Source organism: Protopterus annectens, chromosome 10.part0 (assembly GCF_019279795.1).
Source record: "Protopterus annectens isolate FY-2018-M chromosome 10.part0, PAN1.0, whole genome shotgun sequence".
Lineage (NCBI taxonomy): Eukaryota > Metazoa > Chordata > Ceratodontiformes > Protopteridae > Protopterus > Protopterus annectens.
Window position 1 is genome coordinate 531,573,382 of NC_056744.1, and position 26,299 is coordinate 531,599,680.

Below are 26,299 nucleotides of genomic sequence, written 5' to 3' on the forward strand. Positions count from 1 at the left end.
ATAGCTTTGAAATACATTTTACGTTATTCATCCAGGCTCAATTATAGGTTGGCAGCATTAGAAAATTTACTGTCTTCAGAAACACAATACACACTTCCAGTAACTGGCAACAACCGATAAACTTGAAAAACCAAATAGGTGCAGACACAGGATAAAACAAAATTAATAAATAAGTTAAAAGACACAGAGAACTCACTTATAATAAAATGCTAGCTTAACACTTTAGACTAAAAGACTTGTCCATTATACATCATGGGTTGAACATTAAATGCATCCATTATGAAACAGTTCAGAAATCACATTATCACTGGTCTCATGCTATGCTTTCATTTTTTTATTAATGAGGCTCAGATTTAAAAAAAAATAATATTTTATGCTTTCAGACCTTTTCAAATCTGTTTTCCTCAGTTAGGGCTTAAATGTTGTATAATCATCCAACTAATCACAATTACCATTCTAACTAATTCTGTTAGGGAAAGAGCCTTCTTCATCCCTTCCTCTTTTAATACACCTTATGTCTTACTACTTCCAATGCATGAAACTCAAAACAAACTTTATGATCAAAATTTTTAGAAGGTCTAAAAAGTACATTACCATGCAATATATACTGAATCTTGGTTTCATAAGTAGCAAAGCCTATGACATAAATAATTTTACCTATGCCAGGATGTCTAAATTTGTTACCTACATTTGTATAATAGCACATTGGGCACCCATTGCATTCAAATATCTCTTCTAGTGTTTTATCATCACGTGCTTGCTATTCTAGTATTTCTTTTAAAATATTACTGCCTTAGATGTGAACAAGGATGAAGGTATAATACTCTTGGCAACTACATTACTAGGCAATACAATATCCAAATTACTCCTTGTAACATTTTCCACACATTTCCTATATGTGCCATATTGCATGACAACAAAGACTGTCATTATCATTCCTATAAGTTGCTGGCTGACATACGTTCTTAATAACAATTGTTGCATAGCTGTCAGTACTTTCATTGCAAATATATTCCAGTGAAACTAGTGATCCTTCATTTACTTTGTCTTTTATAATATTTACCTCATTGTTTGGCAAATACATTGGATGCTAAGGCTGACTTATAATATCATTTTCTTTTATTATTTGCTTATTTATTTATTTATGTATTTATTTCTCCAGGCATAGATAATATTTTTTTTTTATTTCAGTGTTGTTCCTTCTTGTGAAACCAGGGGTTTAGTATATGTTGCACTTACTCATATTGATGGATCTGATGTTGTGTTTTTCATCTGTTCCTCAACCTTTGGGTTTTGGATCCGACCTCAAATCTGACTTCAGCCACTTCTCAGACTTTGGATCCCTAGCTCAAGCTCCTCTCCTTTCCCATAATCCTCTCTCAAGTCCCAGATTACCCCCAAATCTTGTTTACCACTTCCAGTGAACATATATGGTTTCTTCGTTGGTCAAACATTTTTGGAGGTAAGTCAGTTTTTTGCTTACTGTTACCTTCTTTTGTTAGGGTCCTTGCATTTCTTTCTTTATTTCACTTCTTTCCTTCTAAAGCCTCTATAGTATTAAAAAAGTTTCTAGATTAAAGGTTACTGTTGCTGGTTGTTGCTTCTCTCCTAGGCCTAGCCCCTTCTCCCCCTTTTTCTTCCTCTTCTTATTAGAGTAATCTCAGTACCATTGTTGGTATTTTCTTTCCCAAGTTTGTGGGAATTTTTGGTACCATTGTTGATATTTTCTTTCCCAGGTTTATGGGAATTTTTGGTACCATTGTTGGTGTTCTGTCTGCTCTTCTCTAGCTTTCACTGTGTATTTGTTTTGTCTTTCAGAGTTGATTCAGGCTTCTTTGCACGATGTCAGACAAACCTGTGGATTTTAAGAAATGTTCATCATGTTGGCACAAAATACCCAACTCGGATGCTCACTCTGAATGTGTATATTGTCTTGGGACTGGTCATCCTTGAGGTCATGTGTGACATTTTTTCCGGCTTCAACCACAGGACCTTGGTTGAATGCAGGAATAAACTTAATGTTAAAGGTTTTAGTGCCTTCTTCTTCTTCCATAGTATCAAGAGCTTTCCTTTCTACTGCTAAACCTGCAGAAAAATCTCAAGAAGAGAAAGAAAAAATCAAAAGAAAAGTCTAAAGAGTCAAGGAAGCACTTCAATGACTGCTGTCCTCATTCTGTGCTGACTTTGGCTCCTCCCTGAAGATCTCTAAAGGTTTGATCCATCCACCTGTTTGTATCCAGTGTCAGCTCTGCACAAGTCTACAACCTATAAGCAGGCCCAATTCTCTCCAGAGCTGATTTCTTTGAGACTTCATTTTCCTTTTCAGCTCCACATAGAGTTTCTAGACTTCCATTCTTATCATTATCTTTCAAGTCTTCCAGGAGCCAATTGAAGAAGATGTAGACAGAATGATGAGAAAATTTCTTAGGACCCAAATTCAGTTGGAAGTTCTTCTGTCTGTATCTGCCATTGGACCTGTGAGCTTCAGTCCAGACCAAACACCTTTAATGACTCCTACACTGATTTGCCTTTCAGCTTCAGAGTTTGCAGGATCTGAGAATTCCAGGATTCTCTGGATTAGATCCGAAGACCCGGTCTTCATTGACTCTGATGTCTTCTGTGATCCAGCCAGTGATGACCTGGCTGGAGGCTGAAGTATGTCGGAACCATAGCTTTGGCATGGATCTGGAGGTAGGGGTTTGACTCTCACATTTTCAGTGCCATCCCTTCCCCTTGAGGCCTCAGTACTAGACAATGTGGTTCCAACCTCTGGATCAAGGCATTCTTGTGGAAAAGTTTTAAGTTTCTCCAGGCAGGTGGCTTCAGCGCCTAATGGGGTAGTTATCTCAGACTGCATGGATTCAAGAGTGTTTCCTTTTCTAGACAACTGACTCCTTTCCACACCAGCCAAGCATCTACTACAAAAAGCCAGAAATTACTTACTCCAGTTATGTCCATTCCTAGGGATCACAGAAAATCTTTCCAAGTTGCAGCTTCAACCAATTCAAGTCTTGGAGTTTATAGAAGCTCACTTGCACACAATCAGACAGTTCACATTTTTATCCCAGAGCAGAATTATTTCCCTGAGATTGCATGTCAGATAAATTCTGGACCTTCCCTCTCCTTCTGCAAGACTCGTTCTTCAAGCCTTAGGTTCAATGGTGGCAGAGATCTCCCTTTTACATTTAGCTTGCATTCGCATGAGAATTCTTCAATGGACCCTGTTGGTACAATGGTCAGTGCTTCAGCATCCTTTGAAGTAACCTATAATGATTTTGCGAGCCTGCAAGGATTCCCTACTTTAGTAGCTCCAGTCCAACGAGCTTTGTCAGTGTTACCCATTTATCTTTCCTCCCCTGAAAGCCACGCTGACCACGGATGCCTCACATTTTGGGGGAGGGACATTTGTTGGGAAGAACTGCTCAGGGTATGTGGTCCCCAGAAGAGATCTATTTTCATATTAGTGTCTCAGAGATGAGAGCGATCATTTTATCATTGCAGGCCTTTCAAACCTCTCTCCTTCTACGTATGATTGCTATCCAGACAGACAATATGTCAGTGGTTTAGTACATCAACAAACAGTAGGGAACTTGATCTTATCCCCTTTGCCAAGAAGCAATGAGAGTCTGGCAGTATGCAATCTCCTTTAACCAAATTCCAGCACTCCACATTCTGGGGAAATCCAACATCTTAGCTGACAAGCTCAGCAGAACCACCCTGATGCCGCAAGAATGGTCGCTTAATCCTTTAGTGCAGAAATGATTTTTTGTCATTGGAGTCAATCTTGCTGCAACCTTTTTGCCTCTCCCTTCAACAACAAGTGCAGTAGGTTCTTTACCCTAATTCCCCCTCAGGGGGAGTCACCAAGAGATGCTCTGGTCCACGTTTAGCCCCCTGGTCTCCTGTATGCTTATCCTCCCCTTCCCTTAATACCCAATTTTCTCCAGAAAGCACAACGGTTGAAGAAAAGGGTAATCCTCATTGTCCCGTTCTGGCCTCGGCAGATGTGGTTCTCATTCCTATGGTCTCATCTCTTGTATCTGCCTTGTCCACTGGACCCCAGTCCAAATCTGCTATTGCACCCATCAGGAATGATTCATCCAGACATTCAAGGCTTCAAGTTAACCGTAGTGTTTCTCCAATTCCAGTGATGGCTAGACAGTCCAGGCTTTCCTCTCTGCTTTGTCATATTTTATCCTCTTCTCAAAAACCTTCTACCAGAAAAATTTACAAGAGTAAATGGAAGAGATGTCCATACTGGGGAGAACAAAGAAATCTAGATACCTTTACAGCTCCGATTCCTGCTGTTATTAAATTTCCTGGCTTCAATTTGTCAGGATAGTGCCAGTTTCTCCACTGTAAAAATCTGTCTTCTCTAATTACTACATAGTACATAATGACTTCCCCCTACCTTTTAAAATTTGTAAGGCTTTTCTGAAGGGTGCTCTTCTGCTTAGACCTCCAGTAAGAGACCCTACTCCACCCTGGGATCTTATTGTTTTATTTATTTATTTTTTATTTATTTATTTTATTTTACATTTGTTGACGGGCTAGTCCAACTGGATATATGTCCATTTTTAGTGGAGGCCCGGGGAGGAAAGCTCCAACAAACAAAAAAAAAACACTATCATATATAATGTGAGACATTTTAAATGTACAGATAATCATCCTATACGTTACATTTGTTTTTTTTTTTTTTTAACATTTCTGTAAACAGAATCATTATACATTTCAGCCATGGTTAGCCATGCAAATATTTTGCTAACAATTAGTATAAGAGAATACTTTCATTTTATTTGACTTAAAAAAGTAACTAGGTTATACACTCTCTTAGAAGTTAACAGAAAAGTAACTAGTTTGTACAGTAATGGCAGTAATGCTTTGAGAAATTAGAGGTAGTTAGTCTGGGCTAGAACAAGAGCATAACCACTGTGATTTAAGGTATGGCTTCAATTTGCTTTTAAATAATGCTGTAGAGGTAATGGTGGACAGGTCTTTTTGGAGGGAGTTCCAGATTTTTCCACCTGTGTTGGCAAACAAGGAGTCACCAGCCAAGTTGTTAGCTTTGCCTATTAAGACAAGTAGTTTATTTGCTGAGCATAGGGTCTTGAGGTTGTTATGGGGGTGATTAGGTTAGTAAGTACTGGAGTGTTAGTAGGTTGGTACAGGATCTTGTGGGCAACTCAATTGATTAAATAATATTATATATGGCAGTTCTAGCCATCCTAGATGTTTAAGATTATCACAATGGTGGGCTCTGAAGGCAGATCCAGTTGCAAATCTGGCAATATTATTATAGGATATTGCAAGCTTGTTGAGGTTGTTTTTACATAGTTTTGTATATATAGGTGAGGCATAGAGGAGGGTAGAGATTAAGTGGGTACGGGCAATGGTGGTCCTGGCTAGTGGTGACAAAAAGGATTTAATCCTATATAGGGATCCTAGTTTTTTGTTGACTGTTTTTATAGTACTATTAATATGGGAGTCAAAGGTAAGGTTGTTGTCAATAAGAACCCCAAGAAGTTTAGTAGTACAATCAGGAGATATAATAATGCCATTGATTGATGTGACAGTAAAAGTAAGTGGGGAGGCCCGACGTGTGGGAGTGAATAGTAGCAGTTTTGTTTTTTTTGGGATTCAGAATGAGGCATCGATGTAAAAGCCATTTTTCGACTATATTAAACACATTTTGGGTTATGGACTGTAAGACAGATGGTGAGGTGGCAGAGCATATTAGCGTGGAATCGTCGGCATATTGGATGCAAGTAGCTTGAGGTATAACAGAGTATAGGCCATTTATAAAAATAGAAAATAGGAGAGAGCCTAATATTGAGCCTTGATGGACCCCAAGGGCAATTGGGAGGTGGGATGATAGGTTGTTTTCCCATAGGACAGCCTGCTGCCTGTTGTCTAAGTATGATTGGAACCATTGAATAGCTAGTGTGTCCAGAGACAGTTTTTTGAGTATATTAATGAGTAGGCGGTAGTTAACCATGTCGAAGGCTTTTGAAAGATAAATAAAGAGGGCTGAGGATAACGTATCTTTGTTACGATTCTTATTAATACAATTTGTGAATGATAAAAGAGCAGAGGTGGTGCTATGAAATGGTCTAAAACCATGTTGGCAGTTAGCTAGTAAATTGTTTTCTATTAGGTTGTTTAACAGCTGTTTATGAATGCATTTCTCCATGATCTTAGCCAGTGGTGATAATATGGCTATAGGTCTATAATTTAATAATTAATTCGAGTTGCCTCCCTTATGCAAGGGGATAATGTGAGAGATTTTCCAGATTGATGGGATAGTTCCTTCTGTAATAGTTCTGTTAATCAGGATGGATACTGGGAAGGCTATGTCTTTTGCAGCTTTCTGCAGGTATTCTGCAGGTAATAGGTCTGCAGAGAGGGTGGTAGGTTTATGCTTATGTAAGAGTGTACAGACAAGGGATGTAGGAACAATTTGAAAGTGAAATGAAGGGGGTGCATTGGTGATGGAAGTGGTTGATGATGATGTATCAGGGGATAGCTGATTAGCAAGAGATTGAATAGTCTCTGTGAAAAAAGTGTTAAAGGTATTGGCTATTTGAGTAGGGTTATTGTGATCAGAGCCTAAAGGGACGGGTGTGACTGAATGACCAGGGTGTAAAGTTTATTAATGCCTGACCAGAATCTTTGTGGCTTAATTTGATGTGTTTGTTGGAGCTCAAAGTAAAAATTCTTTTTGTCTAACAATATGCCTTTTATTGTTTAATTTCTAAGCTGTCTAAACTTTAATTGATCAACAGGGTTTTTAGTTGAACGCCAATTTGCCCATAATTTGTTTCTAAGGAAGATTTTTTGTTTGGTAGTTTTTGAGAGCCATGGGGCTGGTTTAGTCTTGGCTCTGATTGTACGTGTTGGGGCATGGTAGTCTAAAATAGATAATAATTTTGAATTGAAGTATTGTACTGATTCATCTAGAGGTAGGTTTTTTAGGGGTGACCAATCACATGCCAAGAGTTAATTTTGAAAGCTATCGGGGTTAAAATTCATTTTGGTCCTTATTGTCCTGTAGGTTGTTGTGTTTGCAATGTCACTTTTATATCTGATTATAAAGGTCAGTGAGTGGTCACTTAGATCTTCGGGGAGGGTTCCTACTTTGTAAGTTTGGTGGTGACTGTTTATGAGAATCCAGTCTAAGGTGCTTTCCTTGCCATTAAGTTTATTGGTCCTAGTAGGGGATGTAATGGTTTGGGTAAAACCACATAGGTTAATATGAGTAGGTGGCTGTTCTGAGGAACAGCTCTTCCAACTGATATTGAAGTCACCAAGCGCTATGGTTTCTTGTGGGTAGGTATTAGATAGCCAACTGAGGATATCCTCTAGGGTGCTGGGGTTATTACCTGGGGGAAGATAAACACAGATTATATAGATGGATTTATGTTTATTAAGTTGTAATTTGGAAATAAGGATGATTTCAGCCTTATTTATAAGTGGAGGTTGAGAATCTATAAGTGTCACCTGTAATCCAGTTTTGTATAGAATAGCTACTCCCCCACCCTTCTTAGCTTTACGGTCTAGCCTCAGGATATCATAACCAGGTGGAATAATCTCTTGTGTTGAGTTCTTGAGCCATGTTTCAGTAAGACATAGGATGTCAAATGAATGTACATCCATGAGTGCATGTAGGTGGGCAACTTTATTGTTTATGCTTCGTATGTTAAGGTGAGCTATCAAGAGTGAGTTAGAGGGTCTGTCTAGCAATTGTGTATTAGCAGGAATTGGGGTGTGGGGCAATGAAATTGTGGTAGAGGTTGGTCCAGGGTTTGGGTGGATATCACCAACTATTAAGGGGTGACATTGTACTATAAAAGTTTTAAGAGCCTACATGTAAGTTCCTGGAATTTCCTAGTTCTTGGACTATAGAATGTAATCTGGGTCAGTCTATGATACTTATCTGGTAGGTAGGTAGCTGTGCTGAGTGTATATGTATTGCTAAGAGGGACTTCAAGTGTTGGCATAGAGGTTTGCCTTATGGAGTTATTACATCCTAGGCAGTTAAGGTATTCATATGTTTTATTATAAACTTTAACCCAATCCACTTTGAACCTTTGGCTAAGTCAGGCCTAAATCTTGGAAAACAATTTTTCTTGTTGCCATTTTGTCAGCAAGGCAAGTTTCTGAACTCCAGTCACTCTCTTCAAGACCTTCTTATCTGATTTTTCACAAAGACAGAGTGACCTTAACGTACAAACATTTCCTTCCTGCCAAAAGTTGTTTCTGAGACAAACATGAATCTAGTAATCAATTTACCAGTCTTCTTTCCAAAATTTGACAGTAATGAAGAATACATGTTACATCTTTTAGCAGTACATAGACAGCTTTGTTTTTACCTACATCGAACAAAAGAATTTCAAAAATCTGATCAACTGTTTGTTTCCTTTGCTAACAACAAATTGGGAAAACCAATATCTAAGGTTACCTTAGCTAAATGGATAACAGATTGGATTTCCTTTGTATATTCTGTAAGATGATTGTCCTTTCCTAAATCTCCAAAGGCCTATTTGACTAGATCCATGGCTACATCATCTGCTTTTTGGGTCAGAGCTTCAACTTGCTTATTACAAGTTGGACATCATATCTAGAAACAGGTCTGCTTTTGGCTCCACGGTTCTCCAGAATATCCTTCCATGAGGGCCACACAGAAGATTATTTTAGCTAGGAACTCTGTCCCATACATTGAGTAATGAATGAAAATGACAACATCAAATATTAAAGTTATGTACTCAACATAACTATAACTCTATGTTGTCCAATTTCATTCTTCCTCAACTCCCCACCCTCCTTCCCCTATCCCTATCCTTTGGGAGTGACCTGGTGAGGTATATGGGAACCATTGTTTCCAGTCTGAGCCCCTACTCTGTCTCTATCCTGTTTTTTGTTATAATTATAATTTTTATTATACGTATTTATGCCTTCTGGCATATTTAGCAGCAGCAAACTTGATCTGAGGTAATCTGTAAGTAAGAGGCATTATGAATAAAGAGAGGAGCTCGTGAGCCCAAGAATCTAAAGTGATTGGCTGAGTTGGATCCGAGACCCATATGTTGAGGAAGAATGAAAATGGACAACACAGATACGTAGTTATGGTGAGTATGTAACTTTAATTTTTGTAGTAGGGGAAGCTGAAATGTAACTGTGTCTGTGTGTGTGTGTGTGTGTGTGTGTGTGTGTGTGTGTGTGTGTGTGTGTGTGTGTGTGTGTGTGTGTGTGGTAGTGGTGGTGGCAGGGTACTGTTTAGCTGGTACTGCAAATTATTTTCAGCTGCGCTTATGTTATTTCCACATTAGGGCATATACTAATATCCCCTGCCTTTGACATCTGGCAGTAAGTAATGCCCTACTGGCATGAGCAGTAAAAGAAAATGAAGCCTCTGAGAGACTGTGTAAGAAGTCAGCATTACCTTGTTGGCCTGGTGCATATAACCTAAACAAAGGTAATACATGCTTTTCTTCAAAGAAAGCATGTATATTATCTTTGTTAAGGCAATGTTTTTGAAAAAAAAAAATTAAATGAGCAAGACTCCTTTCCTTTAGTGTAAGGAACGCTCAGCATACCATTGTCCCCCCATACTTGCTACTGTTAGATAAGTTGTTTCTGTTTGTGATTTAAAGAATTATGTAAAAAACACAATCTGGGAACTTTGAAGGCTGATACTAGTCTACTTTTTTTTAATTTTGAGATTTTGTTCTTTGAATGTTATTGATATTTTATGTTGTGTTTCATTTCAAAAGATTTTTAATAAAATAAAATATTTTTCAATAAATGCTGTTTGATCTTAATTATCTTTCTAAACTACCACTAATTCAAGTAGATCAGACCACAATAAAATACCTCATTCGATGGATGGCACATGTGGATTGTAACTGTTCCCCCATAGCCCCATTCCCCACACCCTTTCTGTTCTGCACTGCAGTGTAAGAATTAGAGTACTGGAATATAATTCCATGCACCTAGTGGGAGCACAGAACCTGCTGCCTTTTGGGAACATGCCAAGCTTCTGACATTCTAAAGAATGTACTTCAGAAGATGAATCATAATTAAAAAAACTATTATAATTATTTTTGGCAACTACTGTGAAAGGCTAAGTTCTGAAAATTCCTTTATTTAATATATTTGTTATAACAATATGCTGTTTTATGTCTTAAAGTGGAATAATGATTGTTAATGATTTTATAATGTAATAATTTTGGTGCAGATGAAAAAATTTGCTTGCACTTTGTGGCACATACTTGCAGTCTTCTCTACTTAGAAAAACTGAGAATGTATTTGTGGAAATGGCAGTTATACAGAGTACAAACATGGTTATGCTGTGGTGTTTTTATTTTAAATAATTTTCTTACTAACAATTCCATCCATGACCCTCAAGCCTATTGTGTGCTAATGGTCCATCATTCCTTCCCACTATTGGTACTGGAAGTCAGTAGCAGGAAAAGATGGAAGCTGAAGACTGTGGCTGTGTAATGGGAGGAAGGACGTTTGTTTGAATGCTCTTGAGTCCCTACTCCTCTTCGCTGGAAGTACAGTGCAATGTCCTTCTGTGATGGGTTGGAGCCAGTGTCTTCTGTGTTCAGATATGGCTCCAGGCACATGGACTTTTACTTATTTTGCTTGGTTTTAGGTAGTGCGTACTGGAACATGGCGTTCATATTAAATGGAAACATGTAGTGCATCTAAAGACTCAAATTATATCCAAAATGAAAAAACAGTGTAAAGTTGCACGTAAAGCAATTTATTAAATAGTGCACAAACCTAGTTTTGCTGTACAAACTGTTGTGCCGAAAAAGAACTGGAGCATAAATGGCTGGCAGTATAACACTAATGGTTAAGGAAGAAAACTGTAAAGTGATCTTTATTATGATTATTTGGGTTTGGTTCCCATGGACTCTGTTTACACATGGCATGACCAAGGACATCACTAAACAGACCTGTACACCCCTGTCATGACTGAAAACTGTTTATCTGTTATGGGTCTTGGCAAATCAACAGATGTTAATTGTCTAACATATATCACTTTGATCAAAGAAAGGCAATGCCAAATAAGCTATTAAATTTTACATTTAGTTTTGGGAAGGAAAAGACATGCAGATAAATGTAATATGAATGGAATAATTATTTCAAGTAGCAAACAGTAAAATATGCAATATACACTGCATGTACATATTGCTAGACGTTATGATGCCATGGTGACTGTTCCTGACATTTATGTTTTTATTTGTTTTACTAGATGAACTATTGCATTGTGAAGCAGGCATCATAAAAGATATAGCAAAGACTCCCTTACCAACTGTGAACATGTTTCTGCTGGCTCAGGCTCATGTCTTCAAAGCCATGGATGACAAGTGGTAAGTAAATTCTGTAACAAATTCTTTGTTTTGAGGTGGCCTTTATGGGAGGGAAGTAGTTAGAATATCAGGGTTTGTGAACTCACAGGTCAGCTCTAGATATACTGCTGTGTGTGTGTGTGTGTGTGTGTGTGTGTGTGTGTGTGTGTGTGGGGGCTCTTTTGTCCATATGTTGTTGTCTGTCTTTTCCCGGTTAAGGGTCGCCACAGCAGAACTGCGGTCCGCTAATGATTGGCAGTTGGTTTTTATGGTGTCGAGTTGCCAGCCTGATGCCCGACCTTCAACTAAGGCACACCCATTCAATGCATGTCTTTCGAATGCCCACTCGACTGCGGGGAGGACATGCAGACTGCATACAGAAGGCACTCCCAACCCAAGCCAAGAATCGTACGGGAGAACCTCTTGCTGTGAGGCAACAACACTACCGCTGCACCACCTCGGAAGTACTTCTCTTTTGTCCATATAATAACAGGAATATTATATATAGTGCGTGACTATGAGCACAATTATACTGAGGGAGGGATGGTTTACAGATGTATGGGCATTCATAAAGCAGTCGACATGCTGATGTTTGCAGTATTGCAAAGTTATTATGACTTTGTGACTTCATCATCTGTAATGCCTTTTGACTGTATTTCTTAAACACTTCTTTCTGCAGTCTATGTAATATTTTTCTGCAGTACAGCATCTTATGGTAGGTTATGATTTTCTGTAGACTTGCTGTTTTCATTGGACCTCACTGTCCTGTGAAAATCTGGTTTAAAATAGGTTGGAGATGTAATAAGCAGAGGGACTGGGGTGTTTTATTGTAGTGGGTTTGCAATGTTGACTAGACAATGACTCCATAAACACTTCAGTGCATATTTTTCAACTTCGTTGTTCAGGCGTTTGCAAATATTACTCTAATTCACTTAGAAGGTTAATGGAACAACAGGTTTTGCGGTATTATGCATTTTCTAAACAATAAGAAATATGAAACACTAATGTTTGGTATTATTCACTGACTATAATACTTGGTGATTTACCAGAAAGTCAGACATTTTTGAGGGACATGGCAAAAATATGAGAAAAAATATGCATCAGTGCCATTTAGTGAATCCATGTCTAATGACTTAATAGCACTGTGCAACTGAAGAATATTTCCTTAAGAAACTACTGCAAACATCTGTCATTTTTAATTTAATTGTGTATATGTTTTATCTTTTAATATACTATGCTTGACTTATATCACCGACATGACATGAGAGGAAAATCGTGTGAATGTTAAAAATGTTAAATGCTAGCAGAGTCAGTGACCTTAACTTCACATTTCCTTTGCTAATAACATTTTGGGATTAAGAACATGAATATTTATAGAACATGTTGTGCACATATGGAAGAATGATGAACTTCAGAATTCAACACTTTTTAAAACATTGTCTCTTATTAATGAATTTCATTAGTTTATATGTATTTTTCATATGGCTTTATGGATCACAGTAGTGCCACATATTTGTTTTCCAGAGGAAGGGAATTTGGTCCTAAATGCTACATTAGGTGTGTCAGCATGTACATGTGAGAAAGGGTTACTAACAAGTTTGGGAAAACAGAACGGTTGGGAATATAAACAGAGAATGTACAATAATGAAACAGATTCCTTTTTGTGAGGAAGAAAAAAATACTAGGTTTCTTAAAGTGTATCAGTCACGTACACCCCACTGCTGTGCATCTATGGAGTTAGTATAATAAGTGTGGTGGAGAATGGAGGGCGTGCCCTTGCAAAAATACTTATATTACAAAATTATTAGGATTGACATTCCTATGTTTGTAATGCATAGAAATAGTTATTTTGTATTCAGTGTTTTACGTTTCAGTATGCTGTGTTTCCATATATTGTCAGACGTGTGTGTGTGTGTGTGTGTGTGTGTGTGTGTGTGTGTGTGTGTGTGTGTGTGTGTGTGTGTGTGTGTGTGTGTGTGTGTGTGTGTGTGTGTGTAATTGATACAAGTGTGGGAAATAACACAGTAGTCGGAGAAGAAAGCGCCTCAGTGAACCAATAAATATATAGAAAAATAAACACAAAGAGGTCGCAAACAAGGCAACTAGGGAGTAACAAATAAAGAAATTTAATATAACAGATTTAAAAACAGTTAGTGCTTTCGTGCCATCCAAGACACTTTTCAGACATATAAAAAAAGCACATTCAGCTCATTTAAACACTAGTAAATCAAAATAACTACCAAGTGGGCTAAAAGTTCACCAAGAATTCCAAATCCAGCCCAACAAAAAGGTGATTTGTTGGGCTGGATTTGGAATTCTCATTTAAACACTACACCATCAATGCATCAGCATGTAGCTAACCAGTCATAGTTCTACTTCAGTTACATACACTGAATATTCAGCTGAACACCTCATTGAATTTATAAAAGGAATTCTTTGTTTATATGCTAAATTGTAAGATAAAAGTAAAAATAAAAGCTATGTCATATCCTAAAAAATATATTACATATTGTAAAAAGAACATTTAAAACAGCGATTCCATACATCAGATGCTCGGTATGATAAGAATCTGCATGAATCTGCATTACTCTAAAAAGTCAATAGATGGCAGCAAATATCAAAGAATGACTATTTCTTTCATTCCAAATAAACAGCTTTTCATAATGACTCTTAGAAATACAATAGAACCCTAAAGCTATACTAAAATGCCAAATGTAATGCAACCTTTATAAAAAATAAATAAATATATATATATGATAATATAAAGAATAATCATTATAGCATGCGTATGGTTCTGATGACGTGAATTTGCAGAAAAATGTGTGTGTGTGTGTGTGTGTGTGTGTGTGTGTGTGTGTGTGTGTGTATATATATATATATATATATATATATATATATATATATATATATAAATATATATATGGATCCTCTTTACATGGTCGACATTCCAAAATGTCGAAGACCATATGGCCGAGACCAGATAATCGATATTTGAAATGCCGACCATGTGTAACAGGCATTTCCGTACAGTGCGGAATAGAAAGATTTCCATCTTCCACACTGTATGCGATCTCGGAGTTGGTATATTTAAGTTACGGGGGGGTGCAGGGGGGCTTAACCCCCTGCTAGCAATGTTAAGGTAAGTGTTTGTTGTTTTTTTTTTTGTTTTTTACATGTTTGACATTTCAAATGTTGATTATATGATCTTGGCCATATGGTCTTCGACATTTTGGAATGTCAACCAGGTAAACCAGACCCATATATATATATATATATATATATATATATATATATATATATACCATTATATAAAAATGTTATAATATAGAACACTAAATATTAATATTCAGTATTAAACATGAAATATGTCATGCTAAATGTTTATATGTCATACCTGAGATTTAAGAAAACCAAATTATGAAATATCAAATATCAAATCAATGTCTAAAAGGTCTGTGTGATTCTTCAAATTACCTAGCCTTGTACCCATGTTAATCAATTCTACGACCAAAAATTTGAACTTATGAGACAAATCGTTACTTAGGACATGCCTAGCTAGGGCATTGCTCTCATCTACTTTGTTGGTGGCATAATGGTGCTCTCTCACACTTTCTCTAAGTGTCTGATTTGTTTTTCCTATATAAAATACAGGACATTTAGTGTACCTAGCTAAATAGACCAAATCTGTTGAAAAACAACTTAGGGTTATAGTAGATGACACACCTACTATTATTAAGGATACGGAACATTTCTTGAGCACTCTGTCAGATTATGTTTTCTCTGAGGAGTATAATACATCAGCTTTGTTGATTACTTTAGATGTAACATCTCTCTTCATGGTTATACCTGATGACATTGGTATTGACTATGTGAGGCAGTTTTTGAATATGAAGGGAATGCCAAATGATAAGACTTGATGCTTTGTCTATTGTTAGATTTAATCTTGAGTAATAATGTTTTTTCATTTGAAAACAGATATTTACAAAAAAGGGAGTTGCCATGGGCCCTTTATGTTATGTACCAATTCATATGCAAATATAGTGATGGCATACTGGGAGGTCAGCTATGTGTTGAGCAGAGCAGAGTTTTCACAGTACATCCCTTACTATAGGAGATTTGTGGATGATGTCTTTCTTATATGGAGTGGTTCAGAATTAGAACTACATAATAATTTTTGAACCACATCAGCTTTACCACTTATTTTTTAAGGCTTGTGGGGAAGTGATCCAATGACACAACAGAGTTTTTAGACCATTTAGTGGACAAAACTCTTAGACATTGATTTGATATTTGTTATTTCATAATTTGGATTTTATAAAATCTGGGTATGATGTATAAACATTTAGTATGACATATTTAATGTTTAATAGTCAATATTAATATTTAATGTTCTATAGTATAGCATTTTCTATAATGGTCTATATATATATATATATATATATATATATATATATATATATATATATAGACTCTTCAGTCTCTTTTTTTAATAGTACATTCCAAAAAATCCTTGAGCACCATGCCCCCTCTCATACTATTAAAATTAGGAACAAAAATGCTCCCTGGCTCTCAAATGTGACAAGGCAAAAAATGAGACTGAGAAATAAAATCTGGAATATATGGAGAAGTACCAAAGACCCTATTGATCATTTAAACTTTAGACAGCTCAGGAATGCCACTAAAAAATCAATACTACCTTAAATTCCAACAAACCCAATATCTAAACCCACAAAAATTCTGGTCAGGGTTAAATAAATTACTCCATCCTGGACAAGCCAAAACACCTACCCCCTCTAACTTGACTATAATTCTCCCAACCAAATTACTGATATTTTTAACAATTTTTTTTCAGAAACTGTTCAATCTTTAGCAAATACCTTACCACTGTTACCACCACTGACTCATCCATGCCAACCACTGACTCATCCTTGCCAACCACCCTACCCCAAGTATTACAACTGCAGCCTGTTCCAACATCTCTCATACACTCCCTACTTCTTAAGCTTAAACCATGCAGTCCATCAGCTGACCTCCTCCCAGATGAATACCTTCAAATGGCAGCTGGAGTGCTTGCCTACCCTGTTTCCATCTTAATTAACAGAACCATTACAGAAAGTTCCATCCCATCCCTCTGGAAAGTCTCATATGTTATCCCACTGCATAAGGGTGGGAACTCAAATGAACTCTCAAACTTCAGCCCCATAGCCCTACTTTCTCCCTTAGCAAAAATTATAGAGAGATTTATTCACCGTCAGCTACTTGATCATCTCCTCCAAAACCACCTGCTAGTTGACTGCCAGCATGGTTTTAGGCCTTTCCATAGTACTACAACTGCTCTACTGTCCTTTTCTGATTGCACTAATAAAAATTGTAACAGCTTATGGTCCTCAGCCCTCTTTATTGACCTCTCAAAAGCATTTGGTATGGTTAATCATCAGTTACTGTTAAACTCACTCAAATCACTTTCACTAGATACCCAGACAGTTAATTGGTTCAAGTCCTATTTAGGAAATAGACAACAAGCAGTCCTCTGGGAAAATAAACTACCTACTCTTATCCCTATAACTCTTAGAGTCCGACAAGGCTCTATTCTGGGACCCCTCCTCTTCACTATTTTCATAAATGATCTGAAAATCTCCCTTCCACAAACCACTTGCATACAATATGCCGATGACTCAACATTAATATGTTCAGCGTCCTCACCTGCTGGACTTCATTCGAGTACCCAAGCAGTATTTACCTTAGTTGAAAACTGGTTCCATCAGTGCTGTCTCCTCCTTAACCCCCCAAAAAAACTAAATTGGTACTATTCTCTCCTACTCAGAAGTCTCCTGCTATCAACTTCACAATTACATCTAATAATGGTACTGTAATAACTCCAGACACAACCACCAAACTTTTAGGTGTAACAATTGATCATAATCTAAACTTCGACAAACATATCAACCTAACCATTAAATCAGTTAATAAAAAACTTGGTTTCCTCTACAGAATTAAACCCTATCTCAAACCTCTAGCTAGGACTGCTATTGCCTGAACTCACTTAATCTCCACCCTTCTCTGTGGATCCCCAATCTATACCAACTTATCCAAAAATAATCTTCATAAGTTGGAAACAGCCTATAATAACATAGATTTGCCACTGGTGCCCTTTTTCGAACCCACCGCTGCCAAAATCTTAAATTGCTAGGATGGCTGGAATTGCAAAGCCAGATTCTTTTCTAGCAACTTACTACTATACACAAGATCTTACACTATCCCACAGATACACTCATACTCTTTACCCTTATCTGCCCACATAAAAATCTAACAACTCTTCGATCAGCTAATAAGGTACTAGTAGCTACCCTGAAGTTCAACAACAAATCTGGAGATAGCTTGTTCTCAAATTCTATTAGTAACTCTTGGAACCCTCTTCCAACTGAGCTAACAGCCCTTTCTCTTACCCCACCTTTCAAGAAGCAATTAAGAATCTTCCTTACAGCCCACTGGCTTTGCCCATGCACAAATCCTGACTGAAACTTTCTCCCCTAGCAGGACCATTCTTTACTATTTATCTTTAACATGCTATTTCAGGTGCTCTGATATTCTCTCTTAATTCCTACTGTAGTAGCTCACCTCCTAAGGTTTGGTAAACTTTATAAACAATGCTACCCTCAAAAAAAATGTTTTATTAATCCTTTTACTGAAAATGTTTAACTTATTTAGTCGGGTATGTTGGTATATTACTGTAACAGTACTATATAAATGTTCCTGTATTTGAAATGTTTTATCTGTCTGACATTATCTGTATTGTATATGTTCAAGATTTCTGTCTTGTAAATTGTCTTGATGTGGAGCTTTTGTCCCCAGGCCTCCGCTGAAAATGGACATACATCCAGTCGGACTATCCCGGTCAACAAATGTAAAATAAATAATTAAATAAATAAATGTATGTATGTATGTATATATGTATCTATCTATATATATATATATATATATATATATATATATATGGGTCTACTACTGTCGGTAAACATATATATATATATATCTATATATATCGATATATATCTATCTATCTATATATATATATATATATATACATATATATATATATATATATACACACACACACACACACACACACACACACACACACACACACATTTTTCTACAAATTCACGTCATCATACACATACACATACACATACTATAATGATTATTCTTTATATATATATATATATATATATATATATATATATATATATATATATATATATATATACATTTTATAAAGGTTGCATTACATTTGGTATTTTAGTATAGCTTTAGAGGTCTATTACATTTCTATGAATCATTGTAAAAAGTTATTAGGTTCAGTTGGGCTGAAAGAAATACTGTCATGCTTTGATATTTGCTGCCAGCTATTGCCTTTTTAGAGTAATGCAGACTCTTATGATACCGACCATTTGATTTAAAGTTAGACTAAGGGCAATGTAAGGGGATGTGCTTATGTCCCTGGTGTGATTTTGAGTGCCTTATATAGTAGTGGTGTTATGGAAAGGGTTAGGGTTAAGTGCCTTACCAATACATACCAACTCTTACCCTAGCCTCAGCCCCACACCATGCCTTAGAAAAACTCTATGTTCTTTGTTCTCATTGCTGCAGAAGAGTTTAGGTTAAATGAGTTGTTGCCTAGGAAAAAGCAACCATACAGCTTCAAAAATCTCTGCCCCCAACCCACTCATCCTGTGACTGCTGATTGGCTAATCCCAAAGAGGGAAACCAGCAGTAAAAGTATTTTTTCAGTAATTTATTGCTGTCTTGAGAAGAAGCTTCTCTTGGGCTTCATCGAAGCAGCAGAAGGCAAAGAGCTTTATTTCTGGCAGACAATTTCCCATTGAACCTCTTCACACACAGATTATTGCCATTTTAAGGAAATAATATATTTTTTTATTTTTTTACTAAAAGCAGTATTTCCCCTTTAAGAAAACTGAAATTTATTTCTTAGTATTGGAAGTTTACTGTCAGGGACTGCTGTTTTTAGAAATTAGCTTCTGTTAATCTAATGTGGGCAATTTTGAGAGAATTTATTGTACTGTATGTGTGATGCCCGTGCCCTGGCCCAGCAATCAATGAGCCTCAATCCTCACCACTAACAGCAGTGAGTGGCGTCCATATAGGGAAAGGATAATAAATACACACACAGTAAAATACAATTTTCCTTAAGAGCACACAGAGATCACAGTCAGTCTGGGGCTGGTTTCTCCCTTTCTCTCCAGGTCCCCAATAAGACTCCCCACTGGCACAGCTATAGGGTCCAGATCGCAGCCTACTGGGCAGGCTAAAACCTCCAACACCCTCTCTGTCCAACCAGTGCTTCATGTGCCTGCCCAAGTAGCTGACACACACACACTTTGAGATAAGTGTTTATACAACCACACAGACACTCCTGGGGAAGGCTGGCACAGGTTCTCCAGGTGTGCCCCTTTTACCCAGACTATACAGTAGAAATCACTGCCACCACCCAGCTAATATTTATCAGCTACTGAAAGGCCCTTATGAGGAGTGTCTGATTATTACTGTGCAATATTATTATCCATCTGGTAAGTGCAACCAAACAGTCAAAACTTATTTGGAGTAACTTGGTACAGTACCACTATATACATGCAATGTACTCTTAGAGCTTAAATTATCTCTACACAAAACAGCCGCAATTGAAAGGTTTAAAAATATTTACTAATAATAATAAAAACACAAGACAACACTTGACAATACTCTAAAGCAAATTTCACACTCCTCAAAACCGAGGTGGAATCCTTCAAAGCCCCCGGGACTGTGGAAAATACGGCCCAGACCGCAGAATCCTTTATAAACGCATTCTATGAACACCTTCAGGAATGCATGGATCATGCAATCCCAAATAAAACCAAGACCCAATCCTCCAAAGGCAGACGTCCTGTCTGGTGGACCCCAGCCATAAACAAACTATACAATAGAAGGAGGAAGCTACTACATGATACAGCAAAATCCCAAAAAGGGAAGGCATCTCTGATCAGTATTAGCAAAAAACTACAGGCACTCATAAAATCATCTAAGGCCAGCTTCGAGACAAAAATTGCACAGGCCACTAAGAATAATCACAAGGCTTTCTTTAGTTATATTAGTAACCTGGGTGGGAATTCCCAGATATGCTCAGAATTAGTCCAAAATGACAAAAAATACACCGAACCCACAGACATTGCCAACATGCTAGCTAACAGGTTCAGCACAAACTCCTCCCCCTCCCCACCAAAAGGGCAAATATCTATCCCAGCAGAGTGCTGCTCCCCTGACATCTCAGATGCTCATGTAAGAGCCGCCCTCTCCAAAGCAAAAAACACAGCATCAATGGGACCAGACAGTGTCCCGGGCTGCGTCCTACATGAACTCCAAGAAGAGCTAAACCCAAACATAAAACTACTGTTCAATCTCAGCCTTACTACAGGATATGTACCCAAAGAGTGGCGTACAGCAACAGTGGTCCCTCTCCACAAAGGTGGTGCCTCAGTGGATCCTGGAAACTATTGCCCCATAAGCCTGACTAGCTTGGTCTGCAAAGCTATGGAAAGGATCATCATGGACCTCATAAATAAAGATATTGGGGACCTACAGACACTGGATCCTACCCAGTTCGGTTTTGTTAAGGGCAGATCTTGCCTCTTAAACCTGGCCGATTTCTTTGAAACAATCACCAAGGCCATTGACGAGGGGAAGGTGGTCCACACAGCCTACCTGGACCTCGCAAAAGCCTTCGATATAATACCCCACTTGGGCATTATAGATAAGCTCACCATCTTAAATATAAACCCCTATGTCACTAGATGGGTTGCAAATTGGCTCAAGGACAGAACCCACATGGTTAGAATTGCTGGAGCCATGTCAGACTCCAAACCAGTTACAAGTGGAGTCCCACAAGGCTCAGTCCTGGGACCTCTGTTGTTCGGTATATATTTCTCAGAGGTACAGGCCAACATGGAAGGACTGTAGCTAACCAAGATCGCAGGTGACTGCAAACTGGGTGCCATAATCGACTCTCCAGCCGAAATAAACATCTTCCAAAAGGGCCTCATAGAAACAGACAATTGGTGCCAGAGCCATGGCCTCAAGCTAAACACCAAAAAGTGTATAGTCATCCCCTTTGGCAAAAACAAAGTGCACACAAATTACCACATAGGTGGTAATCCATTAAGTACAGAAGAAGTAATTAGGGACCTGGGGACCCAAGTTGATAGCAATCTCTCATTTGACAACCACATGGCCAAAGTGGTTAGAAAAGCATTTTATATAGCCCACATAATCATGAAGGGATTCACATCTAGATCAGGGGAGGTCATCATGCCTCTTTACTCATCCCTCATCAGGCCCATAATTGAGGACATTGCCCCTTTTGGGATGTACCTTACCAGACACCTGCAGCAACTGGAAAGACCCCAAAAGTACCTCACCAAGAGGATCAAAGGGCTCAAACAGATGCCATATGCTTCCTGGTTAAAGAAACTCCAGCTCTACTCAGTGGCATACCGCCTGCTCAGAGGCGATCTGTGCCTGACGTATAAAGCCATGTCCAACCCGGAATTAATGGACATGCTGCACCTCAGAAAATCCAAATCCCATCAAGCCACGCGCTCGAGAGACTTGAACCTCAGCACTGAAATAAATAGGACATGCCGAAGGGACAGATTCATAACCCAAAGGCTCCCTTCACTCTGGAATAAAATCCCAGTCCAGGTTAGGCAGAGTCCCTCATTGACTCTCTTCAAGAAGAATCTTGATGAGTGGATGGGAGATCGTAGGTTTACCCCGGGTATCACTTCTGTGTCACTGTTAGACAGAGGCACAGTATACTAACCTCGAAAAAGTGCATAGCAAAATTAATTTAAAATGGGTCAAACACACTCTGGCTAGGCTTATAAATGCCCTAGGGCAGATAGCCTAGTATGAACCTATGTAGCTATGAACCTATGAACTTCTTACTACACAGTGCCAGTCAAGAGTTCAGAGATCACAGAAAAATATTTAAAATAATACGGTAGAAAAGTTCTGACATCACAGAAAACAAACTAGTCTAATCTTATTATTTCCTAGCTATATCTAAGAGGAAATGCAGTTCTAAATAACTTATATCGAGAAGAAGACAGTGCTGATGATGTTGGATGGTCTCAAGACAAAAATGCTCTGAGCATTCCGATTCCCCCTCTTTAAATTGATAACACAGAGCTGCTTCACATGATATCATTCTTCATACTTCTCTGGTGTTCCTAGGCTAACAGGAAGTACATTTACATTCTTTACACCTGGTCAGAAACCAGAACAATAAAGGACATTTATACATGCAAATTCTAGCCGTTAAATCTGGTCTTAAAACAATAGGCAGGATGCCTCTCAGCTCTGACTTTTGACATCAAAGGCAGTCATAAAATGCTTGACTTGGCTTTGTTACAGCAGAGTGCAGTGTTGTTACATTTTACAGTTCAGTATCCAATGCAGTCTTCTCACATTTATGAGAACAAGCCTGTTGCTTACATTAGTATTTACAAAATTCTATATGGCTAGGCTGGCAGCCTTTACCTATCTTCACACATCTCCCCCCTGCAGAACTCAAGCTAGTTTTTCAAGTGACCCTTGAGAAGCGTTGCTTGAGAGGGTTAGGTCTATCTGAGTATACCTTACCCCATTCCCTGTCATGAGAGACCATCTGTGTTGGCATTGCTAATCCCATTGCGGTGCTGCACTGACATATCATATGCTTGCAACCCTTGGCTCCATCATAGCCACTTGGCATTTTGCTGGCTGGCTCTGTTTAACCATGTTAGGAGGGTTGTGATCTGTCACTACAGTGAATTTTCTTCCATACAGATTCTGCAGTGCCCACACCATGGCTAAACATTCCTTTTCTACAGCTGCATATCATTCCTCCCTGGGTTGGAGCCTACAACTGAGATAAACCACTGGGTGCTCTTCTCCCTCTGAAGAAATCTGGCTAAGTACAGCCCCACCCCATGATTTGAAGCATCCACCTGCACAACAAATTATTTGCTGTAATCTGGACTGGCTAACACAGGGGGTCCTCCCAAAGATTCTTTAAGCTTCTGGAATGCCTGCTCACATGCTGTGGTGCACACTACCTTATCTGGCCTGTTCTTCCTTTTCAGGTCTGTGAGGGGAGCAGCTATGGTACTATAACTGGGGACAAACTTTCTGTAGTACCCTGCTGTCCCAAAGAATGCCCTCACCTGCTTTTTGGTCACAGGTGCAGGCCATTCCTGAATGGCTTCTCCTTTGGCAGGTTCTGGCCTGATCTTACCACTCCCCACTCTATGTACCAGGTAGGAGACCTCTGCCATACCCACCTGACATTTGCTGGGCTTAATGGTCAATCCTGCCCTCTGTAGTCTGCCCAGCACCTCCCTGACATGTTGAAGGTGCTTCTGCCAGGATTGCCTGTAGATGGCAATATCATCTAGGTAAGCAAGGGTAATCCCTCCTGCTCCTGCTAGAATATGATCTGCCAGCCTCTGGAAAGTCACTGGGGCATTTTTCATCCAAAAGGGCATATTTGTGAACTCATACAAGCCAAAAGGAGTCACAAAGGCTGACTTCTCTCTAGCACTGGTAGTCAAGACCACCTGCCAGTAACCCTTGGTAAGATCAATAATTGTAAGATACTTAGCCCCACCCAGCTGCTCTAGGGCCTTATCTGTCCTAGGCATAGGGTAAGTATCTGACTCTGTGTGACTATTTAATTTCCTGTAGTCCACAGAACCTGGTGCTGCCATCCTTCTTTGGCACCAGCACCACTGGGGAGGCCGAGGGACTGTTGGACTCTTAAATCACCCCTAGTTCCAACATCTCCTGTATCTCCTCCCTCAGAGTCTGTTTGACTGTTTCAGGCACCCTATAAGGGGCCTGCCTAATAGGCCTTTGGGGTCTAGTATCCACCTGGTGCTGCACCAGGTGGGTGCACCCTGGTTTCCCAGTGAGCATGTCCCCAGACTCCTGTAACACTGCTTGGATTTCTTGAACTTGGGTAGGAGATAGCTGCTGGGACATTGCTACTCCTTCCACTGAGGTGTCAGTCCGAGCCTCACTGAGGAGATCAGTCATAGATCTCCCCCATATTCCTCCTGCAATCCACTGCAAATGCTCAGCACAAGAGCCTCACTATCATGGTAAGGTTTCATCATGTTAACATGGTACAATTTGTGCCCCTGCCTTCTGCCTAGCAGTTCCACCATGTAGTTAACACCACTTATGTTCCTTACCACATTCTAGGGTCCATCCCAAGCTGCTTGCAGCTTGTTGTGTCTGACAGGAATGAGAATCATTACCTGCTGCCCCACAGCATACTCTCTAGCTTGAGCATTCCTGTCATACCATGCCTTTTTCTGTTGTTGGGCTTCTGCCAGGTTCTCCTGGGCCATGCTCATGAGTTCCGTGAGCCTTGTCCTGAGGTTTAGGACATATGCCACAACAGACTCTTTTCCTCCCCACTCATCTCGAATTAAATCTAGAGGTCCCCTCACCCTATGCCCATACAGCAACTCAAAGGGTGAAAAACCTGTGGATTCCTGCGGAACCTCTCTGTAGCAAACAACAGATGGGGAAAATATGTGTCCCACTCCCTCTTAAGCTAGTCTGCAAATGCCCGTAGCATGGACTTGATTGTAGAGTTTAACCTCTCAACAAGACCTTTAGTCTGGGGATGGTAGGGGGTGGTCTTCATGTGCTTCACCCCACAGTACTTCCACAGACAAGCCAGCAGGTCTGACATGAAATTGGCACCTCTGTCAGTCAGTATTTCTTTTGGGAAACCTGCCCTGCTGAAAATCTCTAACAAAGCATTTGCCACCTTCTCTGCCTCAATGGAGGACAAAGACACTGCCTCAGGGTATCATGTAGCATAATCCACTACCACTAAGATATACGTGTTCCCTGTGGATCTTGCGGTTCTTAGAAGCCCCACAATATCCATAGCTACCCTCTGAAATGGCTCCTCAATCACAGGCAAAGGCATCAAAGGAGCTCTCACCTTGTGTCCTGATTTGCCTACCTTTTGGCACTGCTCACAGGTCCTACAGTACCCTGTTACATCTCTAGAAATTCCATTCCAGTAGAAGTCCTGCATAATATGTCTCTTTGTACGTTTTATGACCATATGACCTGCAAAGGGAATATCATGGGCTGTGGCTAGAAGCACCAGATGGTAGGCTGTAGGCACTACCAACTGCTGTACCCTCTCACTTTATAGCCTTCTCTCAGGGGTCCACTCTCTATACAGTAACCCTTTGTCCCAGTATACAGATTCCCCATTCTCTTGAGAATCAGGTGTCTCACTAGCTACCTGCCTCAGACCTTGCAATGTAGGGTCTGAGAGCTGAGCCTGTCTCAGCTCTCTCTTTGTAACCCTTCCCAGCTCACCTTCCACAGGAAGTCTGGCATCCTCTGACAGTGGTGCCTCACTGTAAGCCTGAGTACTACTACTCACCTCTACCTTTGCAGTCACTCTGTTCAAGGGAACATCATTACCCACAAGCAGCTGTGGCTCACCTTCAGTCTCACTGCTACACTGTAGCTCCCTCCCTGAAGTAACCAACTCACTAATCCTGGCTGTAAGTATGCAGCCTGTCTGGGTCTCCTCCAGGCTACCAGACCCACATGCTTGCCTCCTAGCCTGACTGAGTTTAACTGCATAAATACATGGTACTGCCTCATCCAAATCCTTCCCTATCAGGACATCTGCAGGATGGTAGTTCAGTACCCCTGTTGTCTCAAGACAACCTACTATTGGAATTTTGTCTTTCACACTTACTGGCTCTCTCACCTTTTGTTCCCCACCTTGCCTCCATGAACATCTGTATGCCACATGGCCCCACTGGTTGCATTCAAGACATTTAACCCTAGGTCCTGGGCATGTA

General features: G+C 39.3%; 1 protein-coding gene across 1 annotated transcript in view; it reads left to right on the plus strand.

Annotated features, from left to right (window-relative positions):
- Positions 1-26,299, plus strand: part of RGSL1 (regulator of G protein signaling like 1) — a 1,267,980-nt gene that overhangs the window by 478,634 nt on the left and 763,047 nt on the right. The window contains exon 10 of the mRNA XM_044086788.1: positions 11,264-11,381. Within this exon, the coding sequence (XP_043942723.1) occupies positions 11,264-11,381 (118 nt within the window). The remainder of the gene's footprint in view (positions 1-11,263; positions 11,382-26,299) is intronic.